General features: G+C 41.8%; 1 protein-coding gene across 7 annotated transcripts in view; it reads right to left on the reverse strand.

Moving 5' to 3' along the window:
- SHROOM2 (shroom family member 2) overlaps positions 1–27,474 on the reverse strand; it is a 132,494-nt gene that overhangs the window by 34,617 nt on the left and 70,403 nt on the right. For 3 of the 7 annotated variants that reach the window (XM_074858836.1, XM_074858835.1, XM_074858838.1), the window contains 4 exons: positions 15,049–15,153; positions 12,724–12,855; positions 4,829–7,478; positions 2,746–2,849 (listed from right to left, as the gene is read on the reverse strand). The exons of 1 other annotated variant lie outside the window; for it this stretch is intronic. In XM_074858836.1, the coding sequence (XP_074714937.1) occupies positions 2,746–2,849; positions 4,829–7,478; positions 12,724–12,855; positions 15,049–15,153 (2,991 nt within the window). The remainder of the gene's footprint in view (positions 1–2,745; positions 2,850–4,828; positions 7,479–12,723; positions 12,856–15,048; positions 15,154–27,474) is intronic. 3 more of the 7 variants (XM_074858837.1, XM_074858840.1, XM_074858839.1) reach the window with 2 other exon arrangements.

Below are 27,474 nucleotides of genomic sequence, written 5' to 3' on the forward strand. Positions count from 1 at the left end.
GCATGTCTAAGTTCATAACAAGAGTGGTTTGGTTCTTATGATAATGGCTACTATGGACCACTACTTTCTCTTCCTATAAAAATAATACTCCAAGCTATTAAATACTGCAGTTTGGAAGAACATGTTGTAGCTTTACTAAAAAGGGAGATGAAACAACCTGAATTAATTGGAAGCACTCAGCAATCTCAAAGGGGAAAAATATAGCCCAAAGATGAAAGGAGTTCACAAATTATCTTCATCAACTTAAAAACTCCCCAACTTTTAGAAGTAATGTTAATTGAGGTTTTGCAACTGTGTGCTAAAAAAAGAGCAGCACCAAGAAAATACTGTAGCAAAATGAACCAGCAGCAAAAAGCCCAGGAGAAAAAAAATGCTTATCGTGCACTTTTTGGTTTTTTTGTTTGTTTGTTTTTAACCATTTGCTATTAAAATACTCCAACCCTTTTTCATTCTAGATTCAGTGCATTAAAAAGACTCATATTTCTCCTGAAAATAATGAGGGAAGCTATAAAGGGAAACATTCAAAGTTTATTTAAAACCCAAATCATTCAATTTTTTTGCAAAACAACTGGAGGGGAGGGAGGCCAGAGATACCCCGTATCGTTAGACAGTCTCTAATCCAGAGAAGGCACCCGTGGACTCCACAGTTGGCTCTCAGCTTGGGTCCCTGCACTTCTAACCCACACAAATGCTGAAGGGCTGCTCCTGTGTCCTGCTGAAGGGCTGCTCCTGTGTCCAGCATGGTCACGCTGGCTTTGGCAGCACAAAAGCAACTGTAGCACACAGCCTCAGTAGCACAAAGTAAGGGCCATCAACAATATAATCTAAACCCAAATTTTCAAAGAAAGTATTAAATATGACCACAAGGAAGACCTTAGGTTTGGTTAATATTCATGGTCTATAATATACCATGGATTAAGTAGATTTGCTAGCCATTTGCAGATTGCTAGCTTTTCAAAGCAGGAAACTAAATGCCTTTAGGGCAGCTCAAAAATCGTAAAATCAATTTATATCATGATGAGCCCAGTTCCTCTTGAGCACGAGAATGCCTTGTTAAAAAAAGAGCACAAGGAAGTACATATTCTTTCCCATAGGACAGCCATTCATCATCACACAGTGGCAGTTCACAACACAGGAATTAAATGTCCAAATGAGAGATTTTATTTATTCAGTTTTTTTGAATACAGAAGACATATAAGCCCTCTGCATAACACAAGTGCTGAGGGAAAGACTGCAAAGGAGACCATTAAAGGAGACCACTTTTCAAAATCTCCTGTAATGTGGTGAAATGGCCAAATACTACATCTGAAATAGTATGCCAAAATAGGCTTTGGCTTAAAAAAAAACCCCAAAACCAAAAACAACAAAAAAGAAGTTATTGCAGCTGGTGCCTAGTCATGTGATTTTCATGGATTCCGTGATTATAAAGCAAGAATTGTGCTGCACAAACACTGCTAAAATGCTGGCGTAGGAGTATTATTCACACGCTTTTGTGACTAGGGTTCAGCACCGGTAGATGGAAATCATTTTACTTGTCCAGTGATGCTGTCTGCCTACGGAAGCTTGTATGTTCCCTCCCGGCTGACTGTGCTGCTGCGTCCCCCTCTCCCTCCCCTCCAGCCCCATCGCCCCTCCACACGCATGCGCACAGGCATGCACACATTCACACCCTCACGGGCTATTCAGTTTGAAATCACTATGGTAAGTACAAAGGGCTACAAAGAATTGGAAAAATAGCAGATGGTCTCTTCAGCTGGGCCATAAGCAATACAAAATACAACCGCATAAAACCACGGATAAATACTAATTTTTACAAGCTTTTATGGTCACGACTAGAGTACGTGTTTGCTCAGTTCATCATTTTCTCTCCCCTTGAGAGATTAATACCACTTACAGAACCAAGGAATGTCCACAGAAGTGATTTTTCCTATACATGTGTTTCTTCTGTTACAAAACCTGAAGCTATCAAACCTGGCGATAGCAGTGTGTGCACAATCTCAGTTCAGCTGCCACACGCCACTTAAGCAGCAACAGTATCAGCGACCGCTGAAATCACTGCTTACATTACAATGGCTTTGGCAAACTGCAGGCCAGGAGGGCACCCCCCTGCATGCTAGGCATTTAAGGACTTTAACTGCATTGTGCATACAGTCATACATTTGAAACAGGTCTGAAAATATTGTACAGTTTAATTAAAACATTAATTAACAGAGAAAACAGGACCTGATCAAATGGGAAAACAACTTTTGATGGCTTCTGTTCATGTACTGCATTCTGTAAAGGCACAAGTAGAGAAAAGTCCAATTTACAGCACTACTGTGTTCCAGTAGCATGCCGTCTTTGCCAAGGATAATACTGGAAAACTCTTTTGGGAAACCTCAAGCATGTTGTCGTCGTCCCCCGTCCCCCCCACCCCCCGCCAAAAACCTGTAATTGATAAACATGAAAAAGCATCTGAATCATATCATGCACACAAATAGAAATCATCTGGCTCCGAACAAACTGTAATACACTCAACACTTGACAATTTCTTCAAGCTCACCCTAGAGTCCCCATAAATTTCAGTCCCACCATTAATTCTATCATGCACATTTAAGTCTGTGGGGAGAAGGAGGGAAACAAGAGAAAAAGGCATTGCAAAAACTCTGAAATCATCATAGCAAAACTTCCAGTTTGGGTCAGGAAAAGATCAGATCAGAGTTGTTGTAAGAAATCTCTTAAAGCCAGAAATTAAGAAATACTTACCTTACAGTGCAGTTCCTTTCATCCAGATTGTTAACTTTACAGAAAATACGCTCCCCATCTTCCTTTAAATCCTCTGCTTGCCTCCTTACTTCAACTGAGACTTCCTAAAAGTGGTTTATAGCACAAGTAAGACACCAAGTCATCATGTTTCAGACGCCCGAAAAATCTATCATTATGGAACCTCTTATTTGTGGGTTTGCTCTGTTTGAATATACATGAAGTCAACAGCATAGCATGTCTTAAACTTGTTTGGTTTTAAGTGGTACAGTATGCTATGTGACCTCTTGCACAGCACTACCGACCTGGCTGTGCTCGAGTTACTGCTCCACTTTGCTGATCTACAGAAGAGCTTAACATTCATATAAACCTTCGCCACTTCCATTTGGCAAAGACAAAAAAAAAAATGCAGCAAAGAAGTTACAGCAGAGTTGCTCGCATTTTAGAAGAGGCAAGTACATACCAGCTTTTGAATCCCTGAGCGTGTACTTTAGTTTCTCAGTAAAACACACAACATTGCTGTTCCAGAATTTTATTATCTCACTATCTTCAAACAACCACACCCAAAGCATAGCTTCACATTACAAACACTGAACCTACAGGAAATTTAATTGCGCATTAGCTCTGGAATCATCTGAATCATATATGCGAAACAGCATCTTTATTTACTTCAGTCTGTTGTAAGCATCTTCAATGCACTTATCACCATATTTTCCAGGTGCCTAAACAGGTGTCTGCTTTTTGCCCCAGGAGGCCTATACTGAACTTAAAGGCACTGACTAATAAACCAGAAATGCATACATGGAATAGATTATATGATGATTTTTCTGCTGGGTAGGCAATTACTTAATAATTTAGTTTAATTTAATTTTCAAAATAACTTCCAGGTGAGTATTTCCAGTGCCTGGAATCTCTACCATAGTAAATTATTCGCATAGTTAAGTCTGCATGTAGAGTTCAAAAGTAACTTTTGCAAACCTTAAAGACACAAAAAACTTTAAAAGTTGTAAACTCTTTTTCTTCGAGATGAACATATTTTGTTTCTTTTTGAGCTATTCTCATTCTACTCCCTGTATACACATACACACAGACGTGCTGCGTAGATGCATATGTATGTATGCAATGTTTTTACCAGGAGGGGAAAAAAAAGAAAAAAAAAAAATATACAGCTGCACTGCCTCAAATCTTTTCTTGTATAAGGTGAAGTTCAACACAGGTTGAACACACTATGACTCCTTATAGGTATCAGACAGCCTTGTAGCAGCTTGAACAACATCTTTTAAACAGAGAACTTAAGAGACTTGGTTTCTCTGTTTACTTCCCCTGCCACCTGCCAACCATTCCCTGGCCCTGCTCAGTTAAAAATTAACTTAACATTTACTTGCAACTTGAACAGACATTTGGCATCTCTCTAAGGAATAAATTTATACATTTTAAATCAAGCAAACTGACATAAAATAAACCACTAAACAGTTACATTTGTTGCTGTAGCATAGCTTTAACATTAACAGGCATATTTTTAATCTCTAAACTTTATTAGGCAGAAGTTTTGTCCTATGTAGCTTTTGCATCAAGGAAGTTTAGAAGAAAAGAGAAAATCCATGGAAAATGATTAGACCATTAATGAAATTGGACAAAAGTAGGTATAATTTGCCCTTGGAACATTTTTCTTCATTGTTTCAGAGATCTAAAACCCTTAAAATGGGGAAGGCAGCCACACCAATGAAGAAGTAACTCTGGGTGAAGACTGCTTTGATCCTCCTATACCTCTACTGTAAAAAAAGAGGATATTATCAAATCAACCAGGTTGTTTTCTTCCATCTGGCTACAATATACAAAAAATTACTTGATCCGATTTGTGTAGCTCTGCTACACTCAATTCCTGTGCACTACAAACTTTATCTTCTTCATTTTACTTGTGAGAGCTACCTGTAACAATTATTCCCTTACTGACAAAACGCAAACACCATACTACATTGTGTTCCTAAACTGTCAGTTTTCATAAAAATTATCTTTCCCCCTTCACCACTCTCCTGCATGCCCCTCTCCCAGGCAATTTAAAGGATAATGCTAAAGACGCTTGTACCTGTTTGTAGAAATCAGTAGAAGGAGATGATCGAGACCTCTCATGGCTGTACTGGGGTTTCTCATGTTGTTCGTGGCCTGCATCAAGGATATTATCAGCTGAATGGTACCTTCCCGAGCTCCTTGGCTCTGCTGGCTTCCGCTGCTCCTTCCATGACGCCTGGTACTCTGCAAAGGTTCCCAAGCGTTGTGGCTGTTCAGGTTTCACAATCCTATCAGCAGCCTTATTGCTGCTACTGTGGTGGACGTTATCTTTTGAAGCATGGGAAGTTTCAAGTCTAGCAGAGGCTGCCCGACCTCTTCTCTCATACCATGACTCCTCTCCCTCTTGTCCACTATGAGTTTTCTTATCTGGCCTCTCAGGCTGTCCCTCAGCTAGACTGTGGGGAGCTGGTTTCTGTGCCAATTTCCTACATGCAGGCTTACTTGTTTCTTCAAAAAATTTCCACCTGTCTGCAAACGAGCCCAGGGCTTCTTCAGATGTATTTGGATGGCAATGAGCATGGCACTCACCCTCTGACATCCCCACCTCATTCATCTTCTCTGGTTCAGAGTAAGACTTCAGTTTTTGCTCTGTTGTGAACCTCTTCCTGGCTCCGATGCGAGAAACGTGATGAGTGCCACTCCCTGTAGGGTTCGGTTTAGCTTGTGTAGCCTCGAGGAATCCAGACACATCCTCAGAAACCAAAGCCAATAACGAAGAGTTGTAACTACCAGATTTACGCTCAGGTGACCTGGGGAGATATTCAGCGGGGCTGGGCTCCAAGTCCCGTCGTTTGAAGGACGTTGCCCTCAGAACCCTAGCCTGCGCTTCCTTGAGGTGATCTTTGTAGGTGCTGGTAAAGTTAGTGTCTGGGGAGGCAGTGACATTTTCTGCCGAATCTGGCTTCCAGGTCTCATTGCACTCCTCCGTTTCAGATGACCCTACTAACGTAGCACTGCTTTTACTTTTCTGCAGCTTTGCTCTCCTCATTTGGATCTCATTTCTCAGGGTTGTTGCAAAACGATCGCTCCTTCGTGCCTGTTTAGACAAGTGAGTGTCAAATGGGGCCTGTCGCTCTGTTACTGCTTCCGGACTGTTATCAGACTGTTTTTTCCCTTCCTGAGCTAAAGAGTGCAACATTGGAGTCTTCTGAGGAGAGATCTTGCTACTCTCATCTTTCCCCCACCTAAAATCTTCCGGAGCAGATCTGTTTTCAGCGGTAAGGACACAGCCCTTTATATACTCTTGTTGACTGTACCTAGTTTCACTTTCCTCAGAGCTGCTCTCAAAGTTTTTCTTTTGTCCAGACTTTTCAACATGATTGGGTTTTTTAGCTTCTTCTACTACAGCACACCTAGCATCCCCCTCTCTGTCCACTGGGTAATGACTACTGTTCTCACATCCTTTCAGTGAAGATTCAACAGGTTGTTGAGGTAGACAGTATTTTGGTTTTTGGACCATTGTGACAACCGCAGGATTTTCGTGAGGTCCAAGCGATGCATCAGTCCCCACTGCAGGTTTCCAGCTGTCATCCTTGAGTTGTAGTGGCTTTGAGCTTCCCTGAGAAGGCTGTTTTGCTGTCACGCAATAATAGCGACTCTGTCCAGTGTTGTCCACCTTCTGTTCAGCAGCACTGTTCGAAGAGGAGGAAGGGTTGGGCAGACTGGCTTGGTTTGGACTGTAGCCATGAAAATGATCTGTAGGTAACTCCTGAATGCCACTATAGGACAGATAATGTGGCTGATCTTTAGGCGCAGCTAAGATTCTTGCATTGTGAAAAAAAGTGCTTTCATCACTGTACTGGTGCTGGTGGTGGTAACTGTAAGTAGGCTGTGCAAACCGAACATCAGTGCTGGACAAGGACATCTGCAGTTTGTTCACAGTTCCTGCATTACTATTGTACCTTTCACCAGTTGAAGAAAAAGTGTGTTCTGAACTGAGATCAGATTTGTAACTTGAGCTGCTGACCCTCCTGTCACATGCTCTGGAGGGCCGCCGCTGCTGCTCCACAGTTTCCAAGTTCCAGTCACTCCTGGGCTGAGACCGGTTCAGGGCTGTAAAGTGCTGCGTGCCGGCACCCTCTGAGTACACAGGACCATGGGCTTTCTCATGGCCTTTGGTAGCAGCAAAGCTGTCACTACGAAGAGGTGGAGGTGGCGGGGGAGGAGATGAAGACTTCTTCTTATCAGGAACATACCAGACAGGTCCAAAACTGGATCTTCCAGAGCTAGTGAGCTTGCAGTCGGGGTGTTCCTCTATTCTAGGACTTCTGCTGTTCTCGTATTGGATGGGAGCTGGCAAATATCCAGGTTTGTCCTCTATTCCACTGTTGTCATTCAAGAGCTGGCCAGACTTGATTCCGTGCTTAGCAGTCTCCCAGTGGCCTACTTTGTATAGCATGTTCTCTGTCGAAGAAGTGTCTGCATTGGATAGAGTGTGGTCAGGGGTGCTAGAACTCGTGGAGAAGGACCCGTAGGCTGAATCCCGCTTACTTTGGCTCCCTAGATGATCAATGCTACTGTTAGATCTTGCAGAAGAAAGTCTTCCATACTGGGCTACTTGTGGAGTGTGGTCCCAGCTGTCCATACTTCCCAAAGAGCTGAATTGGTCAGAAGTGCGATGTAGACTTGACTGATCCCATGAGTTTGACAGGTCATGAGAAGAACAACTATGGTAGGAAACAAAAAGCCTCAGCATAAATATACCAGTCAAAAAATACCACAATGTAATTACAAACATATGGCCACCAATTTCACTAACACTGGTTAAGATCCATCTGCATAGCAGCTATTCAAGACAAACAATCTAATAAAATTGGAAGTTTGAACACAAAGTTGGGGCTTTATCTTTATACTCTGACACTGACTCAAAGCTTGAAACTTTAATAACTAACTCAACTTCCCTTTGTAAGTTTACCAATAAGTAATACACATTTACCTCCTTGAAGGCTCCCCTCTCCCTCTGCAAATTGTTGGTTTTAACTAACTTGACTTTTAGACAAATTTAGTTTGAGCTCCATTAGCTTTTCAGCTTATTTTCCAGGCACCCTGATTCTTCCAGCTATTAAACTCATGTACTTCCCTGTTCATCTTTTGTAATCTCACTCTAAACTTCTTCAGCCCATAGTTATTCCCTTGTCCTGCTTATACAAATCTGCCCATTCATTTAATATTTTCATTTCTAAATGCAAGTTCACTAAAAGCATTTGCCTTGAATGCCACCACTTTAGTTCTGAGCCTCCACATGTACCTTACCAATGTGGTTTCAAACCACTCTCAGGTTGACACCCCTACAACATCATTCAATCCCACCCAGTTCCACATCACTGACAAGAAAACATCAGGAGGAGATGCCAGGGCAATGTGAGCTCTGCATGGCCAAAACTAAACTTCTGATCTTCCTTCAAGAATCCTTACCACCACCAGTTCTCCTCCATCAGTCTTCCCTCTATAGAAAGGTCATCTTTACACTGTACTTTCTCTGGATCATTTGCCTAGGACACTATTTCAAAATCTTGCTGCTTCTGTTCTTTTCCTACGCAATCAGTTTTATTCTGTTTTCTTTCTTTTCTTTTCTATCCTTCACAGGACCCACCTCCTGTCAATCCAACACACTGATGCTGAGACGATAGTCTTTCTCATCACATCTCCCTGTTTGAACTTCACTGGCAGCCCCTCCTGCTTTTATATACCAAATTCAAATTCTTGCCCTTGCATGTAAAGCCCCTTGGTAGAAATCCCAGAATTATTCCACTTCCCTGTAGCTATAATTATATGAAGCATCTATCATATCTTGTGCAGTAAAGAAACCTGTGAAAGCTAGCAATGAAATTAGATTAGTCCACATAAAAAATACAAAGAGTGATATAAATCTCTTTTTCTGTCGAAAACATTGCAAAAGTCAACTCAACAGTCCTTTGGAATTCAGTATTAACATGAGAATTGCTTTTTCCCCCTCTATTACTATAGCCTTTGTAACTGTTTTTAAACAATTGCCACCAAAAGCAATTTACATGAAATAGAAGAAGGTATACTTTGTGCTTATTTTCTAAAAGCATTTTATTAACAAGATGCGCTAGCGCTGGCCTCATCTTGTGGGATTTTTGTTTTTTTTATTTTGAGCATTTTAAAATATCTTGTTGAATATTTAAAAAGGTCTTAATTGTCACCTTAGGCAGATACTGCAGTTCATGTAAAAAGTCTCTTGGTCACTATTAGGATATCCTTTGTTAATGAAGAATGCAAGCCAGATATTGCTATGAATTGCTGATAATTTTCCCCCTCTTCAGCACTAAGAAGATACTTGGCATGGGTTCAAATAAAGATGACACCTGTGCAAGAAAGCCTCAATTTACAATTTACAAGTCTCATGTAGATCTGATGGTATCAAATGTGAAGTACAGATCATCAGCATAAGAGGTCAAAGCCCTGCTAGAAAATGTCTAAAGGAAACCCAGCAGATACAGCAAAAGCTTCAAAGGAAGGCCAGGAAAGCTTCTGATAGTGTCTTACTTCAAAGCATGGCCTCCTGTGGTCTTTATCTGTGGCAATCCTTCCATGAACCCTGACATGGAAGAGTTCAAAAGCCATTTCTCTGCCTGAGCCTGGCATCTCGGGATATCCTTCTCTCAATGGCTTTTTTAGAGTGTGTTCACAAAAGCACTTATGCTGCTGGTCAAAGTCCGGCAGGTAAAGTCCAGGAATAATCTACAAACACCATCCTTGGCCACTTTGGCCAATAAGCACCCCTGCCCCAACCCTGGGGCATGAGTTTCTGCTTCTGGGCCCTCCCAGACATGACATCTCAACAAATCAGACCACATTCGTACCACATGGGATTACAGACCAGATGTACGTGACCCTAATTGCCCCCCAAAAATCAGTTTATGCAGCCTTGTCAAAGCATACTTGCCTCACACCCACACCTGTAAGGCCAGAACAAAGTAGAAGAGGTTATTGATTTCAACTGCACACCCAGGGCACAAAAAAAAAGTTTGTAAGGTCTTCTATTATAGTATATCCTACTGGAAGAAAATGCAGGGTCTAAACTTCAAGCAACTTAACATAGTTCATATCCACACCTCCCAGAAAAGTGCACTCAGCTTTAGCCTATGGTGGGCTAGGAAAAAAGTCTGCATCCGTGTTGTTAAGGTGTGACTTCTGTGAAAAAGTCATCAGAAGACGCACAGAGAGAAATTAAGGCACGAGAAGCTTACAAGGTCTAAACTCTCTAGCCTTGTGTGAGAGGCACCTAGACCTGGCCTAGCACTCCCACGACAGCTTACAGTTTTTGGATGAAAGTCACACGTTAAAGAATACACATATAGTGGTGGATGTGGAGAGCTGGGCTCCAGAACTACCCTCTCTATCTACAGTGGTACAGTCTCTTCTGGTCTGTCTGTCTTCCTCTAGCATCATGCACCTTCTCAAAGGTCCAAATTCAGTAGGCTGGCAAAAAAATCCCACCAAAACCAATCAAAGAAGCCCCCCCAAACCAAACCAAATCAATAAATCAATTAATCATAGCTTAATCTAGCATCTACCTAGGTAGTAAGGACAATTTTCAGAGGGTTGTTTTGTCCAGCTGCGCCTCACCCCTTCCACAAAATCCAGGCGTATCCTGCTTGGAAAAGAGCAAAAGCATTTCTCTCCCTGATTGAACTCTCCATGTTTTACAAGTGATTCAGTTTTCACACTCAAAGGGGGAATACAGGTAGGAACATTCAGAAGTGATTTTAGGCTATGAACACCAATCTCAGATGCTTAGCTCAAGGAAGGACAAAAAATTCCAGAAACTGCCCAAGGATGGGATCCTTGGGCTAGAAATGTCCCCTTCTCAGGCTACTTTTATTATCTCCTTGCATACTGCTGCTTTCAGCTACTCATTGCTGTACCTCCCCTTCAGCTTGGTGCCTGATGCACAGTGCTTCTTGGTTTTGTGAACAGTACTTTGAAAGTGGGAAATCTCTGAAGCCTCTCATGTTCTCTTTTTGCAGAGGAGCAAGCCCAAAGAACCCCCCTCTGCTGGGGGATCCTCAAAATACCCAAATCCTTGCACTGGCACTCTGTGAAAGCTGGGCCTCCAGCAGCTACAGTCTGAAATCAGCTCTGCCACAGAAACTATCTTGGGCAACAGACACCAGGACTGACAGGTCTCCCAAATACATCACCTTTCAAGTGGGCAGCGCAGGCAGCCAAGGGGTTCAGGGAGGCAGTGCCCTGTGAACCCTGGTATTAGACAGTGCTAAAGCCACTAAATCTTTCAGCAGCATCTGAGAAAGCAGAATTGGTCTTTTTTACCAATATTGATGTCCACCAGCAGTTGCTGCTATTCCTGATATGTAGGGGGAAAGGATTGCTCTATTTCCTGCCCGAAGCTTATTTCAAACTGGCCTTGAATAAAATTAATATTTTTTTTCCTTTTTAAAATACTGTGATTTGTCCAGCTTCTATCAAATCACACTGAGACATGTATCTTGTAGTATTTTACTTTCACAAGGTACAAGGACAACTATCAGGAAGAACAGGAAGCAAATATTGATTTACAGCTCAGTCAGAAGATTCAGTAGACTAGAAGTAGAAATACTCTTGAGTGAGCATTGCAGCCAGGAACTCTATAAAGTTTTCAGAAATTTCTGAATTTTGTTTCTACGTACCCTTGTACTTTTACTGTCTTCAAATCTATAAATCTAATTCAGCTCATCTACATGAAATTTAAATACAAACTCTCTAAATCAGTGTAAACCAGCAGCAATTATAATCGAGGATTTGAGAAATGTAATGTGCTAGAAACTTCTGCTAACGAAGTATTACAAAAGGCATTTAAAAAAACTTTTCTGTCTAAATGTTAACATTCATATTTTATTCAAGGACAGATAAAAAAGTTATTTTAAAAACAGTAGGGAGCTTCCAAAGAAAACAAACTATGGAAAAACAATTGTAAAAGTGACATGAAAAATAAAATAAAATCTTAAAGTATGAATGTTCTTCTGTTTTAACTGATAAACTAACATCAAGAAGTAATGATGGAGAATGTACAGCAGTAAGTAGAGGAAACACAAGCCTACTTTCTAAACTGGGATTGTGTACCAGACTCATTTTCTTTAAAGCTCAGTGTAACTATGGCCCAATGGGAACTGAGAAGAAAAAAGCAACAAAAGAAAAAAACCCACACAACTCAAAACAAAAAAACCCTCCTGAAAATGTCACCTATGAATAGGAAACAACAAGAACCTGTAACCAGACACAAATGGGCATTACCTAAAAGTTTAAAGTTTCACAGCTAAAACTGCACGGGTGCCAGCCTTTCTCCCCTAGTGCTGAACGAGACCTAACAAATATTAAGGTGCTTTAAACAGAGACTGAAAATCATTGGTCTTATTACCTCTCTACACAAGCAAGAGCACAGTTGTAGGGAAGATCAGATTACAGAAAGACAGTTTAACTTATAAAACCAGTAATACCTTAAAAGTTCAACAGTAAAACATTCTGCATTCTCCCTTTAGGAAAAGGCTTTTTAATAGTCTGAAGCAGTATCTTTCAATTTATTCCCCCTTTAATATTTCTCTTTAAGTATGTTGATTTTGATGGTTTCTTTTTGCTTATAAATTAGGTTTAGGACAGTGGACACTGAAAGGACATGCAGAGCAAGAAACATAACCTTTTGACTGCCTTTAAAGCTTGTTTCTTACCTTTCAATCACATGCACATATCATATACTGTTTCTGAAATCCACTCACCCATATGTCAAACTTCCCATGCTCCCCCTTCAAGCATTGAAAGGACAGGCAATACTAAAGATGTATAACACAACAATTCTGCATTTGTGGTTTTAAAAAACACTCAACGACATGACCTACATTATTATTGTCTTGCTGTTGGAGCTTAATGCGTGTAACTTAAGCAGAGACTCACCTTGCATGATAGCGTGAGTGCCAGGAAGAGCAGGCATTGGACGATGAAAGGTGTGACGTGGCTGTCTCAGGTTGACTTTCTGTAAATTTGGTTGCGTGCCAAGAGTGAGGCCTGCAGGCTAGGTCATTTCTTCTGAAAACGAGAGAGGTAGAGTGCATTAGTTTAATGCAAACAGTTCAGTAAGGTGACACGCAGCAAAAAAAATCTACCAGGGCAGTAGTCAAATAGGACACAGGCATAACAACTTTAAATGACAGAAAACGAGACAACTTTCTACATGCATGACAGTTTTGAAAAGACACCAGCATTCCTTTAAAATGCCTGAGATGCAGTGAAACGTCCATACTCTCCAAGGTCTGTGCTTGGGTGGTTTTGGGGTTTTTTTTACATTTTATTTATTTTGGGGGTGGAGTGGTTTTTATGAGGGGCAGAGACAGGCAAATGAATTTTAAAGTACCTGACACATAACCAGCACTTTAACAGTTAAAGCTAATACTGAGACTTATGACTCTTTTACAACATGACAACAGTACAGCAGGGTTTTGGCAAGGTTTTACTACAGGTATGTACTTATGGGAGGAGGTGGGAAGAAAAGAGTTAATGACAGTAATGACAGGAACGAATAAAGGCACGTATGTTGTTTCATACAAGTTAGTAAGAGTGATATGACTAATAATTTTAACTCCAGCCAAGTTCTGCTTCAGCTCTTGAAATGTTTGGCAGGTATGCAGAGGTTTTTTGTTTGTTTGGGGTTGTTTGTTTGTTTTTTTTAAAGAACATACCTCAAAAATAGTTCAGCAATTCATCTAAGTCCCCAAATATCTACTTGGATATCAGCTCCAAATGTACATGCTCATGTAATGGAAGAGATCCCTGCTAAGAAGTACGAGTTGTTAGAGCTTTGTACCTTGCAAACCTTTCAGAAAAACTGCTCTACACTCCTCTGCCCCCTCCTTCTGTTCAGGAATTAGTAACAACAGCTTGCACTTCCTGACTTGCTGTTTGTAACACCTCTTTGCACTCACGAAATAAGTTCATTCTTTTTTCCCCAATATTAATAAGACTTCTGGGTGAAATTCAGTGAGCAGATGACAAGCATGGGCCATTTGTCTAGACTCTCTCAGAGGCCCAGGAACGAAGCAGGAACTACGTGAAGGTAATTCATCTTGCTCTTCTCTTTGGCTCATCCTGGAGGAAGTGTAATTTAAAATTTAGACAATGTATAGGGTGAGACAAATCCCATCCTACCAAGTCACAGTCTGAAACAGGCTTATAGGACCTTAGCTCTTGAGGGTTTTTTAATGCACTTACGTATTTCACTTATGTATTTATGAAGTTTATTACTGCAAGGTTAAGTAATTTGTCTAAGTTACACAAGTCATTTGCTAAACTGAGAAAGTGTTCCCTATTTTCAACTTGAACTCTAAAGGCAGTTCTACATTTTTTTTTTCCTCATTCCCCCTTTTTATAAATTTGGGTTATCAGACAGCCAGTGGATTCAGAGAACAAAACTAAAGCTCATTATAAACCCCGTATCTTCAAAACAGGTCAAATTTGAGTACATGGCTTTTTGCAGTACATTCAGGAAGATCTGATGAATTCAATGATCAATTGCCTTTCCAAACTCTGCATGCAAGGGAGAAGGAGAATAATAATTCTACAGGGAAGCTGTAATTTCACTAAGAAGTGTAGCATCATTACTGTCACTAAAGAAAGAAGTAATTGTTTCCATAAACAAAGGCCTACTCTTCCCAGCATGACAAAAGAGAAAACAGTTAAGCTGAGCATCACTATGTTGTTCTTTCTTGGTAGGATATGAAATTTAGAGAGTGAGTGGACAAGCCCCAATACTCTCAGTGCAAACAAGTGCAAATAATTCTGCTCAGCCATGTGATGATAGGCTCCAGACAGTCCTTGGGTACTCCAAGGGCTCCAAGCCTGTGTTCAGGTATGGAAAAAAATGTCTCCACTGTTCAGCTGCACAGAACATGGAAGGGTTTTTTTCCCCCCACAGCTTACCTCCAATGGTACTGATACCTGCTCAGTAAACCACAAATACCTATTTAGGCAAATTCAATAGACCTCCTAGTCATCAATTCATCAAAAAGGTTTATCTATTATGAGACAATTACTTTTCTATGATGCACCACTAAGGAAACACAAGACAAGAAAACTAGCACAATACAAGTAATGTTTGGAGCATAAGGAAACGAAGGTTGGGAAGCGGGCTTCTGCGACAGTTTGCTATGGGCTTGGTAAATGGTAGGAGGAATCCAATCAGTGTGAAGGAACAGAAGGGATGCACTTGTAACATCAGTACTGTACCTCATGGAACTTCTCAAGATCTTCATAAGATAGTGTCTTGCTACATGAACATCATTTTCAGACGGCATTTTCTGTGCTACAATATCCACCGCCACTTTCATCTTCCTTAGCAGCCAAGCAAGGGGAGGAACAGACTGGATTGAGTTGTGATATGAGGCAAGTCAAGTGGACAAGAACTCAAAAGTTCTGTTTCATTTTTTGTATTTGTGGACACACATATTTTTGAGAGGTTTTGGGGGTTTTTTTGACCTAATGGTCTGAACAGCCTAAAAATACTGGTGGAAAACCTAGAAGGTAGAATCACGTAGACAACTGCTTTCGTTGAAGTCCACAACATGACTAAAAATCAATTTACTGTGCCTAGTCAACAATGCTTTCTGCTCAAGTCTTAACATTTAATTATATTTACTATGTCCTGCACTTCAAGAAACATTTTTTTCTAATAAGTGGAGCACAGAGTGAATATTGATTCCAAAACTCAGCACAAATGGGTAGAAGGACTGGAAAGAAAATACTAAAAGACTCAAAACAGGAATATTTTGCAGGCAACTAAAGATGCTGGAAGCTGAGAATTTATATTCCAACGTAATACCTCTGTATTAATTCTGAGTGACAGAATGAGATCATCTGAACCTACAACCCAGAAAACCTCTAGCAGTAATGGAGGCATTAATAAAAGCATTTCACTGAGAGTGTCTTTCTACCAGTGCTTTTACAGAAGCTGCTGGAAGGAAAATCCTGATAAGCTTTGAAGATACGATACAAAGGGAAAAAAAAATTTATACTGACTGTAAGCATTCCGTTAGAGAGTGGTCTCAATGACATGTTTGTGAAAATACTTTAACAATAAAACAACCTTTCCCATCCAGTTTTTCAGAATAAGCCTGTCCTTTTATAGTTACTGCTTGGAAGTCATTAAGAAAGACATTCTGAATTTCAGAGGCTACAGAGTTTAGAAATACTGGTTTAGATTGCTGCAGCAATACTGTGGAGGTTGACTGGATATGGGGGACACCCTTACCCCCTGCCCCCCAAAAAAAAAAAAAAGAGAAAAAAATGTACTTCCTTGATCAAGAGAGACAATTAAACTGGACAAGCAGATTTACCTGTAAACAACAATGGAAGTCAGACAACTATCTTAAAAAATTAAAAGTAGACAGGAAATTGAATAAAGTGACCAAACTACCCCAGCATATAAGAACAATACCAATCAATACAAGCTATTTTCTGTTTTCACACACATTCTGAATTTCTCGAGGTACCGTTTAGACAAAAGGACAGCAGATACAACAGAGGTGTGTATTCCTTCCCCCCCCCCGCAGAATTTGTTTTATTCTCATCTACCAAAGAGCACCCTTGTTGTAACCCTATCACACAGGCTTTTGCATTTGGAGTCCCAAAGCAAAAGGAGGACAGGCAGTTCCAGGGACCTCTGTCCAGGTAAAAAGCAATTTCTAGGAGTTATCTGTCCGTTAGTGTCTTGTTCCAGCCCTCTGCTGAATCAACAAAGACAGAAGGCTTGACTGCTGGCTCACATACAAGCATAAGGCTGCAAATCTTTCACTGCGAGTAGTGGCAGCTATGCATGACAGAGGCTGTACAGCATTTCTGAAATGGAAAACTGGCTTTTCATCCCTCTCATTCATCTTGTTACGGGCTCCTTCTCTTTAGCTCAAAGGAGTGTTTTTATTTTCAGCAGTGGGGACACACCCACATGAAGACACTCTGACTCATCTCAAGAACAAGATAATGAACAGTTCCTATGGGGGATTTTCAGGTAAAACTTTGGAAATGTGAAAATAAACAGTCATACTAACAGGGTATTTTATCCAGGGCTGCCCAGCCACCTCCCTTTTTAAAGGCTATCTTTTGTTATTTCATGTCCTTATGCTGTCCCAAATTTACCGATCCGTATAATTACTTTTCCCGTTAAATCCAAATAATTGTTCAAAATGGCTGAGCTCGTCGGGGTGGGGGGGGGGGCGAAAAAGGGAACTCCTTTCCAGTTCACAAAAAGCCCCCCGCCCCCACCCCCGCCGGGTTCCACCTGCGCTGCCGAAGGCGGCCCGAGGCTGCCCTGAGGAGGGGTTTAACTCTCCCCGCTGCCCGGCACCGCCCGCCGCCCGCGCGCAGGCGGGACGCGGGCAGGCCCCGCCGGCACGCGCCCCGCCCCGCCAGCGCCCCCTGCCGGCGGCGCCGCGTCCCGCCACCACAGGGCTCTCGGCAGCGAAGGCGTCTGTCAGCCCTGAAAATCCGGTACCGCTCAGCTCCATCTCCCCCGTTCGCTGACTTCTTCCTCCTCCTGTTCTTATTTCGCAGGCTAATTCACCCTCCTCAGGACGCCGGGGTGGCACACCGTTCGGTGACCCCGAGCCCTCGCATGGCCGTATGTCCGCTGCTGGCGGCGGCAGCAGCTCTCGGGCCGCGCGGCACGGCTTCCCGTCGGGAGCGGAGTCCTTTACAGCTACGGCTCCCTCTGGCACGGCTAACCAGAAGCGGGCACTTGATGCCAAGTCCTTGCAAATGCAATGCTTCCTACTGTTCATCTGCATCAGCTGCGCCCAGAAACAAACCCCAGGTTTAGACAGGAGTTCCCAATTTTTCCAATTTAAAAGGATGGATGGATGAGAAGCAGCCTCAGTCAGAACTGACCTGTATCTACAAAGAACTGTTACACGCTCTCAGTGCTAATTCTCTGACTTAAAACTGTTGTAGTGATTATTTATATTAAAGATTCTTGAACAAAATATATTCCGTTTTCAGTTACTTTGGCTTCTACAGAACATTTTTGTTCACAAAGCTGCAGACCACTATTTCACAGTATAGTCCACCTGTTTCAAGGCACAACTTCCCTGCAAGCCCCAGAATTTGGAAACAGTCAACACAGCTAAACTGAACAGCAGCTACTAAAATAAAATTATCCTCCCTCCATTCACCAAGATGCAACTCAAGGTTTTCCAACAGTGAAGCAAAGCATTTCTCCAGCACTTTGTTTTTAAAATAGCCCGAGATCACATTTTCAGTCACAGCAGGAGGTCCAAACTACTTAAAGTTATTTTAAACCTTGCGTGTAACCAGGGATTTGTCCTGATTCCAGCATAAGGTAAATGACTACAAGACTGCCCCGCCTGCATACCAAGGATGCAACACTAAGGAAATGCAGACAGGCTGCAGCACTGAGATAAAATGGAAACCTACACGTGCGTAAAGATCAAATGGACAATCCATCGGCGTTTGCAAACAAGAAGCACCTCAGACACTGCATGTACTGAACAGTACGTCTCACAAGGTGCCCTCAGATTGTTTCAAAGCCAAATAAACCAAATCATGCTGCACTTGTTTGTCGTACAGAAAAAATTCCTCTGGCACATCATTAAGATGGCCAGTTACAGTGTTGCTGCATGCCAGTCATGCAAGTTGGAACTGAATGAGGAGTTTGGTCTTTGGGATCTCCTCAGCACACCACTCATCCATTGTTTTTTAGTTCACATAGAGAAAACTTCAAGAACTTGAGGTTACAGCACAGGTGCCCTTGCTTGTCCCCTTATAAATACCAAACGACTTCATAGTTCCCAGCTTTCTCACCTCACCTCCTTTAAAATAACACTAGGCCAGACATACCAACGCTTCATTAACTAATTTTTTATAAATCTGTATGTGCTGGGGGAAGAAAAGTCTTTCCAAGCCATGTCGTCTTTTTTTTTTTTTTTCATTACAGTTCACCAGTCTTGTGTTCAATGAATTAAAGCACTAGAGGACCAACAAATAATGCAATTAAATGGGTATGCAAAAAGCCACTGTAAATAAACTACTTAATTTATGAAAAACATTATTTTGATTTTTTTTAGTCTTCTGAATCCTTGGTGGGAAAAAAAGGAAGCTGAAAACCACCATGAAGCTGTAGTCACCCACAGGGGCCTCAAATGTTAACAAATTAACAGCGTCACCATCTTTCACTCCAAAAATAGTTCAATGTATTTTTCCCTGCAGCTTGTGAAGACCTCACCCAACTGCCTAACCTGGGAGCTCATAATTAGAACAGGATGATTTTTTTTTCTAAAAAGAAAAGAAGGTAAAATTGCTATCTGAACAAATCAAGTATTTTCTTTGGAATGAGCACTTACTTGGTCAAAATGTCATCTGTCTTTCTTCTTACCCTCCCTTCAAACAGACAAACAACATTTCTTTCTATAAAGAACTGAAGAAGTCATTGCCCTCCACAAAGACTTTAGGTGTTTGTTCTGTCAGGCAGCTATATTCGTAGAATCCAAATTACTTCACGTTACATGAGTCACCGCTGGCAGATCTATCTGCCAGGGTAATATAGGAATGAAGTGTCTAAAATTCGTCAAAAGACTAAGGTCCAGCAGCAAAAATATAAAAGGAATGTGAATAGCTTCTTGTGTCATTCTCAGTAGTTCAATACATCCAGAAGCTATCCTAACCTAGGCTCAAACAGTTGTTACAATTCCATAAAGAAGCTTTAGGTTAAGTGCAGCACAATCCCTTCCTCCTTTCCCCTTGCCATTTTCAGTCCTGCCTCCCAACATACCTGTCTGCATCTTTGCATGTAACAGAAAACCAAGCAATGGGTAAAAGTGATATTAAAAGGAGGATAATGCATCCAAAATTTGAGATTGAACACTTTTCCTGAACACAGTTACTCTTCCACTTTATTTCCTCCTCACTGCTTTGAAAATAGAGAAAGGAAAGGAGGTGGTATGTATGTGCTAAAGAGTATGAGAACAAAGAAAAACACAGAAAGGCCCCTGAAAATTTTCATGTAACAATTATATATTAAAGGATCCCCCCCCCCAATTAAAAAACTCGCACAATGTATTTTGAAGTAAACCTTCACTATCTGTCGTTCATAACCAATATGGATGATTAAAAAAGTTATATACATACACACACATATATATCTACACATATATGTGTATCAGTATAGATATATACATATGATATGTACATACACATATATACATACACACATGCAAATTCACTTTTTAGGCTTTTCAAAATTCAAAATATGTCCACAACTTCTCAGTTTTGGCCTTCCCAATATACTGAAGCCCTACTAAAACCTGACCCACAGTTCAGTTCTGAATTCATCTCCCTGCTTCTTTCTAGAGCACCACAGCCTGAATCTTTTTGTTCCCTTTTTGTAAGGTTGGCCTACTGCCTTTCACTCAGATTCTGCCTTGGATGCCCCAACTTCCCGCTGTCCTAAGGCTAGACAGCAACAATTTAAATGCTTTTTCTAAAGTACACTCTATGCCAGCATTCACACCATCTATCCATGAGAGCCTTAAATGTCCTTTTCAAAGAGGAATATTTTAGGCTTTGTTTGGGTGAGCCACACAGTGACTGCATAAATTCCTCTCAAAAGCCAACAAACAAGAGGCCTTCCTAGCTGAGGCAGAAGCATGAGGACTGGAAATTTTAAGTTAACTGTGTGGAGACATCACACCCTCATTTTTATAGAGATTAAACTTAAAATGTGTAAAATGCATGTTCATGGTGAGCAATAAAGCTGAAAAACTACTACCTGAATTGAACTTCATTTGGGCTGAAAATTTGTTAAAGATTGTTGTACCAGGTATCTACTGAAGATTAAATGGAAGTGCTTTCACATCATAATTGATCAAATGCTGCTTATATGAGATTAAAAAAAACTAGTGTGCCAGCTCAATAGCCTAGGTAAGTGAATTTAAAGGTTATGCTCTGAATATCTGAAATCATCAACAGCATTACTGTTGGTTTGCCAACTGTGCACTGTTTTCCCAAATAAACACAGGAGGGCTGACATATACAAATTCAGATTACTACTGACAACACTCAAGCCATACTAGAGTTTGTTTCAAGGCTATGCTTCTCTCCATTAACAGCAGCACACACCCCATCTGTTTGTCGGAACCACCTCTCCTTGCATATTAGCATCTATTCTTTTGGGAAAATCCCCTGTGACATACATCACTGGAATGGGATGAACCCGTGATGAAAACTAATCAGTTCGGTATATGAAAAAACTCTTTTCTAACCTCAAGACAGCTGAGCCCCGCTGCCTACATCCCCTTGTCTGGTGACAGCTGGATCAGCCACAGGCAAAATAAGCAGATATCCAAGACTGTACGCATAGCGTGCACAGACACACAAGCTGCAGAAGATGAACAGCTGAGAGAGAGAACAGTTGGTAGTCTCAAGTAATACCAAAACCCATGTATAGAAATTAAAAATAAAGAATAAAATTTACAGGTAAAGAAAAAGGTCATTAGCAGCCTTGTCATCCTAAAACAAATCTATGACTGCCCTAGCGTACTCAACTCTGATTTTCAAAGTTCAAATGTTTTTGATGAGCAGAACAAACTAAATGAAAATTGGGCTCCTAAACAACTCTGTGAATCCCTCTAACTTATCAAATAGTAAACTATTATCCTTTCTGTTTAAAATGTATTGAAAACAAATTATAGTTGTTGAAAACTGTGTCTTAATTAAGGAAAGCTGTTAACAACTGAATAACCATGAAGCAATGAACAAGCCTGATCTAACAGCAGTCCATCCAATTCCTAATCCCTAGCAATTACATAAGCTCCTTGCAACATGTTTTCACATCCTCACCTTCTGCACCAGCAGCTCTTTGCTCAGCTCAACCATCTCCCTGGATGGAGCCACCAGCATGATTCCCCCTGGAGAGCCGCCACCGCCTCCCCAGCCCTCATCTCATACTTGTTTGGGATTGACTATTCCCACCTTCCCCTCTCCAAGAACATGGCAAGCTTGCGTTCCCTTTGCAGGCCAGTTCCTTCCTACACAGTCTTTTCCCACCCGTGCCTTTACATTGGCAGGCAGCAGGCTTTTTTGTGGATCTACTGTAGCATCAGAAGGAAAGTAGCAATGATAGAAGATGGTGTTGTAGTCACTTAATAATCAAGTTAAAACATGTAGGAAAACACTGAATATGTATTAAATCCAGTGTATCAGGCTAGTTAATTATACCAGATTTAAGAGCTCTGTCAATGGCTACTAAGAATTATTTAATGGTTTAGATAAACTGCCTTCAAAATCTATTAGTTTAGGGACAATCTGCAGACCTGAATTCAAATTAGGCTTCAGAGCTGAACCTTCCAAAACCTACAAAATTTCAACATATCTACATGCAGAACTCCAACATTATCTACAAGCAAAGAATAACCAACATACGGTGCCTCAAAAAAAAAAACAACAACCCCACACCATGTGTGGATGTATGTATTGACTGAACCTCAACATGAAGAAAAGACAGGAAGACAAGGATCTGCCTTTTGTTCCATCAGAATCCACAGGACATTTCAGAAGTACATACACAAGATCACCAAACAAAATGCTCTTCTCAAAAAGAAATCCCTGATTCTCTCAGATCCAACCCCAATTTACTCCTGACATACCCTACACTGGCAACTGAGCTTTCTCCAGCCTGTAGACCTTAAAAGCAGTATCTCAAGCTCTGTAAAAATCTTGCTCTCAACACCTCTGGATTCACAATACCATAGCTATAAATTTCCACGCATGAAAATTAAATCCAGTACCTGTCCTTCCGTAAGATGGCAATTATTTATCCAACTTCTGAAACACAGAAGCTATGTTAACACATAGAGAATGCAGCACTACCAACTCCTAGTAATGAGCCATCTTATTCCCAATCTAAAACTGGCCACAAACACCTTCTGTTTTCTTCAGGGAATGATTAGTATCCTCTCTGGTCCAGTCTGAAGCTGTAATACTGAGATCAGCACAACACTAAAAAGGAGGTACGGATGTCCAGACGTTACAAGACCAGCAGTGCCCTACCAGGGACAAGTCAGTTTCATGTTTCTTGAATTTCTGCATCAGTTTTCTAACTCAACCCTCCAACTATTTCTACATCAGAGCAACAGTCAGATCCTGTCTTTCCCACTTTCTGAAACCTTTTCAAGTGCCATATCACATTTTTTCCTCAAATACAGCAGCAGAAGTGACTTGGGTTCATCAAGACCTAAGAGAAGGAATACTGAAAGTACCACCAGCCAACAGGACCAGTAAGGGAATTCATACAGAAGGACAAACTTGTGGCCCAATTTAGACTCCCCTACCCAATAGCCTTTTCTAAACCTCTGTTGAAACTGTGCTGGTAGCGGTGGCATGGAGATGCACAGGATAATGCAACCTCAATGATACGTTATGCGGCAAAATTGTTCATAAAAAGGAATGGCTAAAGTAGATGCACTGCAGGAATGGTACTTAATGAAATAAATATAACACCACCACAGGTCTTCATTACCAATGATATAGCCCTTTTCCACCAGAAAAAACATTGGAATAAGAAGTAGAACCAACTCAACAGGCCCACATGAAGCCTTTTTGCTCATCTATTCAAGAGCTTTCGCTTGTTAAATATTCAAATATTGCTTCTCAGCCTATTCTCACAACACTTGGGATTCTCAAGTAATCTTCCAAATACTGGCTATGTCACACAACATCCAGAACCTATTTATTCCAGCTTAATCATAACTGAGACAAAAGATGAGTGCAATACTGTAGAAAAAAATTACAATATTTTCCACACTAATAAAGAACTGAATAAGCTTTTTATGCAGAAACTTTCCCTTGACGAATCTTGGTCTCACAAGGACAGAGATTTGAAAGGAAAAACTGCTCCATAAAAAAAAAATTAAAGGGTGGGGGAAAAAAAAAAAGAAAACCTCCTCTTCTGGAGGACCCTCTTCTGGACTACAAATACAAGTATTTGTAAAGATTTATAGTGCTTCGACTGAATGGGACATTTGGAGATAGCTATGCAACTGTAAATCACTCTGTTATATACAGCACTTTTTAAAAAGGATTTTTATTGTCATAACAACTATTTTCAGATTAAAACAGACATTAGAGTTTTGGCACATTACAGAGCTCATAGTTTGGGCATAAAATCTCAGCTGCCTTAACATGTTGGAAGCCCGAGGCGTAAAGTGGTTATAGTTGCACAATCATAGAATCACAGAATCGTTTAGGTTGGAAAAGACCTTTAAGATCATGAAGTCCAACCGTAAACCTAACACTGCCAAATCCACTACTAAACCATGTCCCTAAGCGCCACATCTGCATGTTTTTTAAATACCTCCAGGGATGGTGACTCTACCACTTCCCTGGGCAGCCTTTCAGTGAAGAAATTTTTCCTAATATTCAATCTAAACCTCCCCTGGCAGAACTTGAGGCCATTTCCTCTTGTCCTATCGCCTGTCATCTTCTGACGTAACCCCTCCTTCCTTACCTCCCAGGGACAGCTCAAGTTTCAGGTGGAGAGCTAATTGTTCAATTCCAAGTTATATCCCCTTCTTAATCTTCAACTGATGACTGCAGCTGTAATAGTATTATAACAAGAAGCAGTACAATTTGAAACACACATCCATCTACAATTTCTCCACTGGCAAAGGGCAGATACTTTTGTGTAATTTCTTGGAGCATAAACTCCTCTCCTCCTATGCCTATATTAATTTGGCCCCAGTCTCTCCCACATTTTGTATAGAGACTCTGCACTGAAGTAGAGGGAATCTGCATGGGCAGGTATAATAATGTCACTACTGTCACCACAAGCTCCTACCAGCCTGCAGGGCTGCAGATCTGCACCCTACCCTGAGAAAGGCAAGGCCACCGCCCTCCACCCTAGAGAGGAGATGGAGGCTGCAGTGAACCAAGTGAAAGAAGTTGGCTCCTCTGCTGAGGCTGGTTCTACATCCTGCTTCATCTTCTGACATTTTATTCTGTCAGAAACAGAGTTGGACCCCAACTTAATCCTCCCTGCTGCAAAACATTGCTGATAAGGACATAGTGGTTAAGCAAGACTAAGATCCAGCTGAATGCCACAGAAGCAAGAATGGATAAGAACAACCTTTTTTCCCCTGTATCATCTCTTTTATGGGTGAGTATCTGCATCATCCAGAGACAGTGAGTATCATCTTCCTATTGCAAAGGGACTAGCAACTGTGCCTGGAGAAGACGGATCCCTTCGCTCTCTGCACACAGTACTGTACCTACAGGATACACTGACTTGTGCCTCCATCCCTGCCCAAACCTTCCTCCCTCCATCACACACAACCAGGGGGTGTGTCTGAATCCTGAAAACAGAGGGCTTAATTTATTCACTCTTCTCAATAACGCAAGACCCTTCCAGAAACACAGACATGAACTACGACAGTTCACGAAAAGGAAATGCAATCAACACAAGGAAGAGTATCTTTGGTCATAGGCTTACCAAGCTGGTGAAGAGGGCTTTAAACTAAAGATGCCAAGGGAGGGGAACCTCAATCCATCCCACTCCTACCAGTTTTGATGGCAGTGCCAGCAACAGATGCCCAGAGCCTGGACAGGGATAACAGGTCAGCAGGAGAGCACCTGAAGAGCAGCACAAAGGAATTCCAGCCACTCCAGCCAGTAAGTCAGCTTCATTGGGGGCCCAACTTAATTTCCTCTATGCAAACACAGGTAGCATGGGAAATACACAAGAGGAGTTAGAGACGTGCGCAGGCCTGCAGGGCTGTGATCTTCTTGGCACCACAGACATGTGGTGGGATGGCTCCTATGACTGGAGTGTCGGAATGGAAGGATACAGGCTCTTTAGGAAGGACAGGCAGGGAACGCAAGGAGAGGTGTTGCCTTCTATGTCAATCAACAACTGGAGTGCATGGAGCTCCACCTGGGGATGGATGAGGAACTGACTGAGAGTTTACGGGTCAGGATTAAAGGGAAGGAAGGGACACGAGATATTATAGTGGGCATCTGCTACAGGCCACCTGACCAGGAAGACTGATTGAATGAGACCCTCTATAGACAGACAGGAGCAGCCTCATGTTCACAAGCCCTGGTCCTCACTGGGGACTTCGACCACCCCAATATCTGTTGGAGGGACAACACAGCAGGGCATAAGCAATCCAGGAGGTTCCTGCAATGCGTTGATGATAACTTCTTTCTCCAAGTGATAGAAGAGCCAACAAGGAGAAGTGCTATGCTGGACCATGTTCTCACCAACAAGGAGGGGCTGGTGGGGAGAGTGAAGCTCAAGGGAAGCCTTGGCTGCAGTGACCATGAAATGGTAGACTTCAAGATCCTTAGGGCAGCAAGGAGGGTGTACAGCAAGCTCGCTATCCTGGACTTCAGGAGAGCAGGCTTTGGCCTCTTCAGGGATCTGCTTAGCAGAGTCCCATGGGATAAAGTCCTCGAGGGAAGAGGGGTCCAAGAAAGCTGGTGTCCTGGTTTAGCTAGGATAGGGTTAAGTTTCCCCAGCAGTGGGGGGAAGCTCTAGCCGGGTTATTCAATACCATGCTCACATCACCTCCTGGCGCCCAAGAGCGGGAGCACAGGAGCATCGATGAATGCATGGGTTATGCGATCTCTCTGTTCTCACTGCTGTATCGGTACATATCTTGCTCTGTTCATTGTTATCACTGTTATTGTTATTGTTTGTTTTGTTGCTGTTGCACTGTTGTATTAAACCTCTCCTTATCTCAGCCCCAGGGTTTTGTATTTCACTCCCTTTGTGGGGGAGGGGCAGCGGCCACGTGGTCTCAGACCCTGGCAGGGACTAAACCACCACAGCTGGTTAATATTCAAGAATCATCTCCTCAAGCTCAGAAGTGATGCATCCCAGAAAAGAGGAAGTCAGGCAAAAATGCAAGGAGGCCTGCATGGATCAACAAGGAGCTCCTGGACAAGCTCAAATGTAAAAAGGAAGCCTACAGAGGGCGAAAGCAAGGACAGATAGCCTAGGAGGAATACAGAGAAACTGTCCTGCAGTCAGGAATCAGGTTAGGAAGGCCAGAGCCCTGACAGAATTAAATCTGGCCAGGGACATCAAGGGCTACAAGAAAAGCTTCTACATGTACGTCAGTGATAAAAGGAAAGACTAGGGAAAATGTGGGTCCTCTCCAGAAAGAAACAGGAGACGTGGTTACCCAGGATATGGAGAAAGCTGAGGTACTCAAATGACTTTTTTACCTCAGTCTTCACAAGCAAGTGCTCCAGCCACACCATCCAAGACACAGAGGGCAAAGGCAGGGACTGGGAGAATGAAGAACCACCCACTGTAGGAGAAGATCAGGTTCAAGACCATCTAAGGAACCTGAAGGTGCACAAGTCCATGGGACCTCATGAGATGCATCTGTAAGTCCTGAGGGAACTAGCGGATGAGGTGGCTAAACTACTATCTATCATATTTGAGAAGTTGTGGCAGTCAGGTGAAGTTCCTGCTGACTGGAAAAGGGCAAACATAACCCCTGTTTTCAAAAATGAAAATAAAGAGCACCTGGGGAACTACAGGCCACTCAGTCTCACGTCTGTGCCCGGCAAGATCATGGAGCAGATGTGGACTTGTGCAAAGCATTTGACACTGTCCCACACAACATCTTTGTCTCTAAACAG

This window comes from Strix uralensis, chromosome 2 (assembly GCF_047716275.1).
Source record: "Strix uralensis isolate ZFMK-TIS-50842 chromosome 2, bStrUra1, whole genome shotgun sequence".
Classification (NCBI taxonomy): domain Eukaryota; kingdom Metazoa; phylum Chordata; class Aves; order Strigiformes; family Strigidae; genus Strix; species Strix uralensis.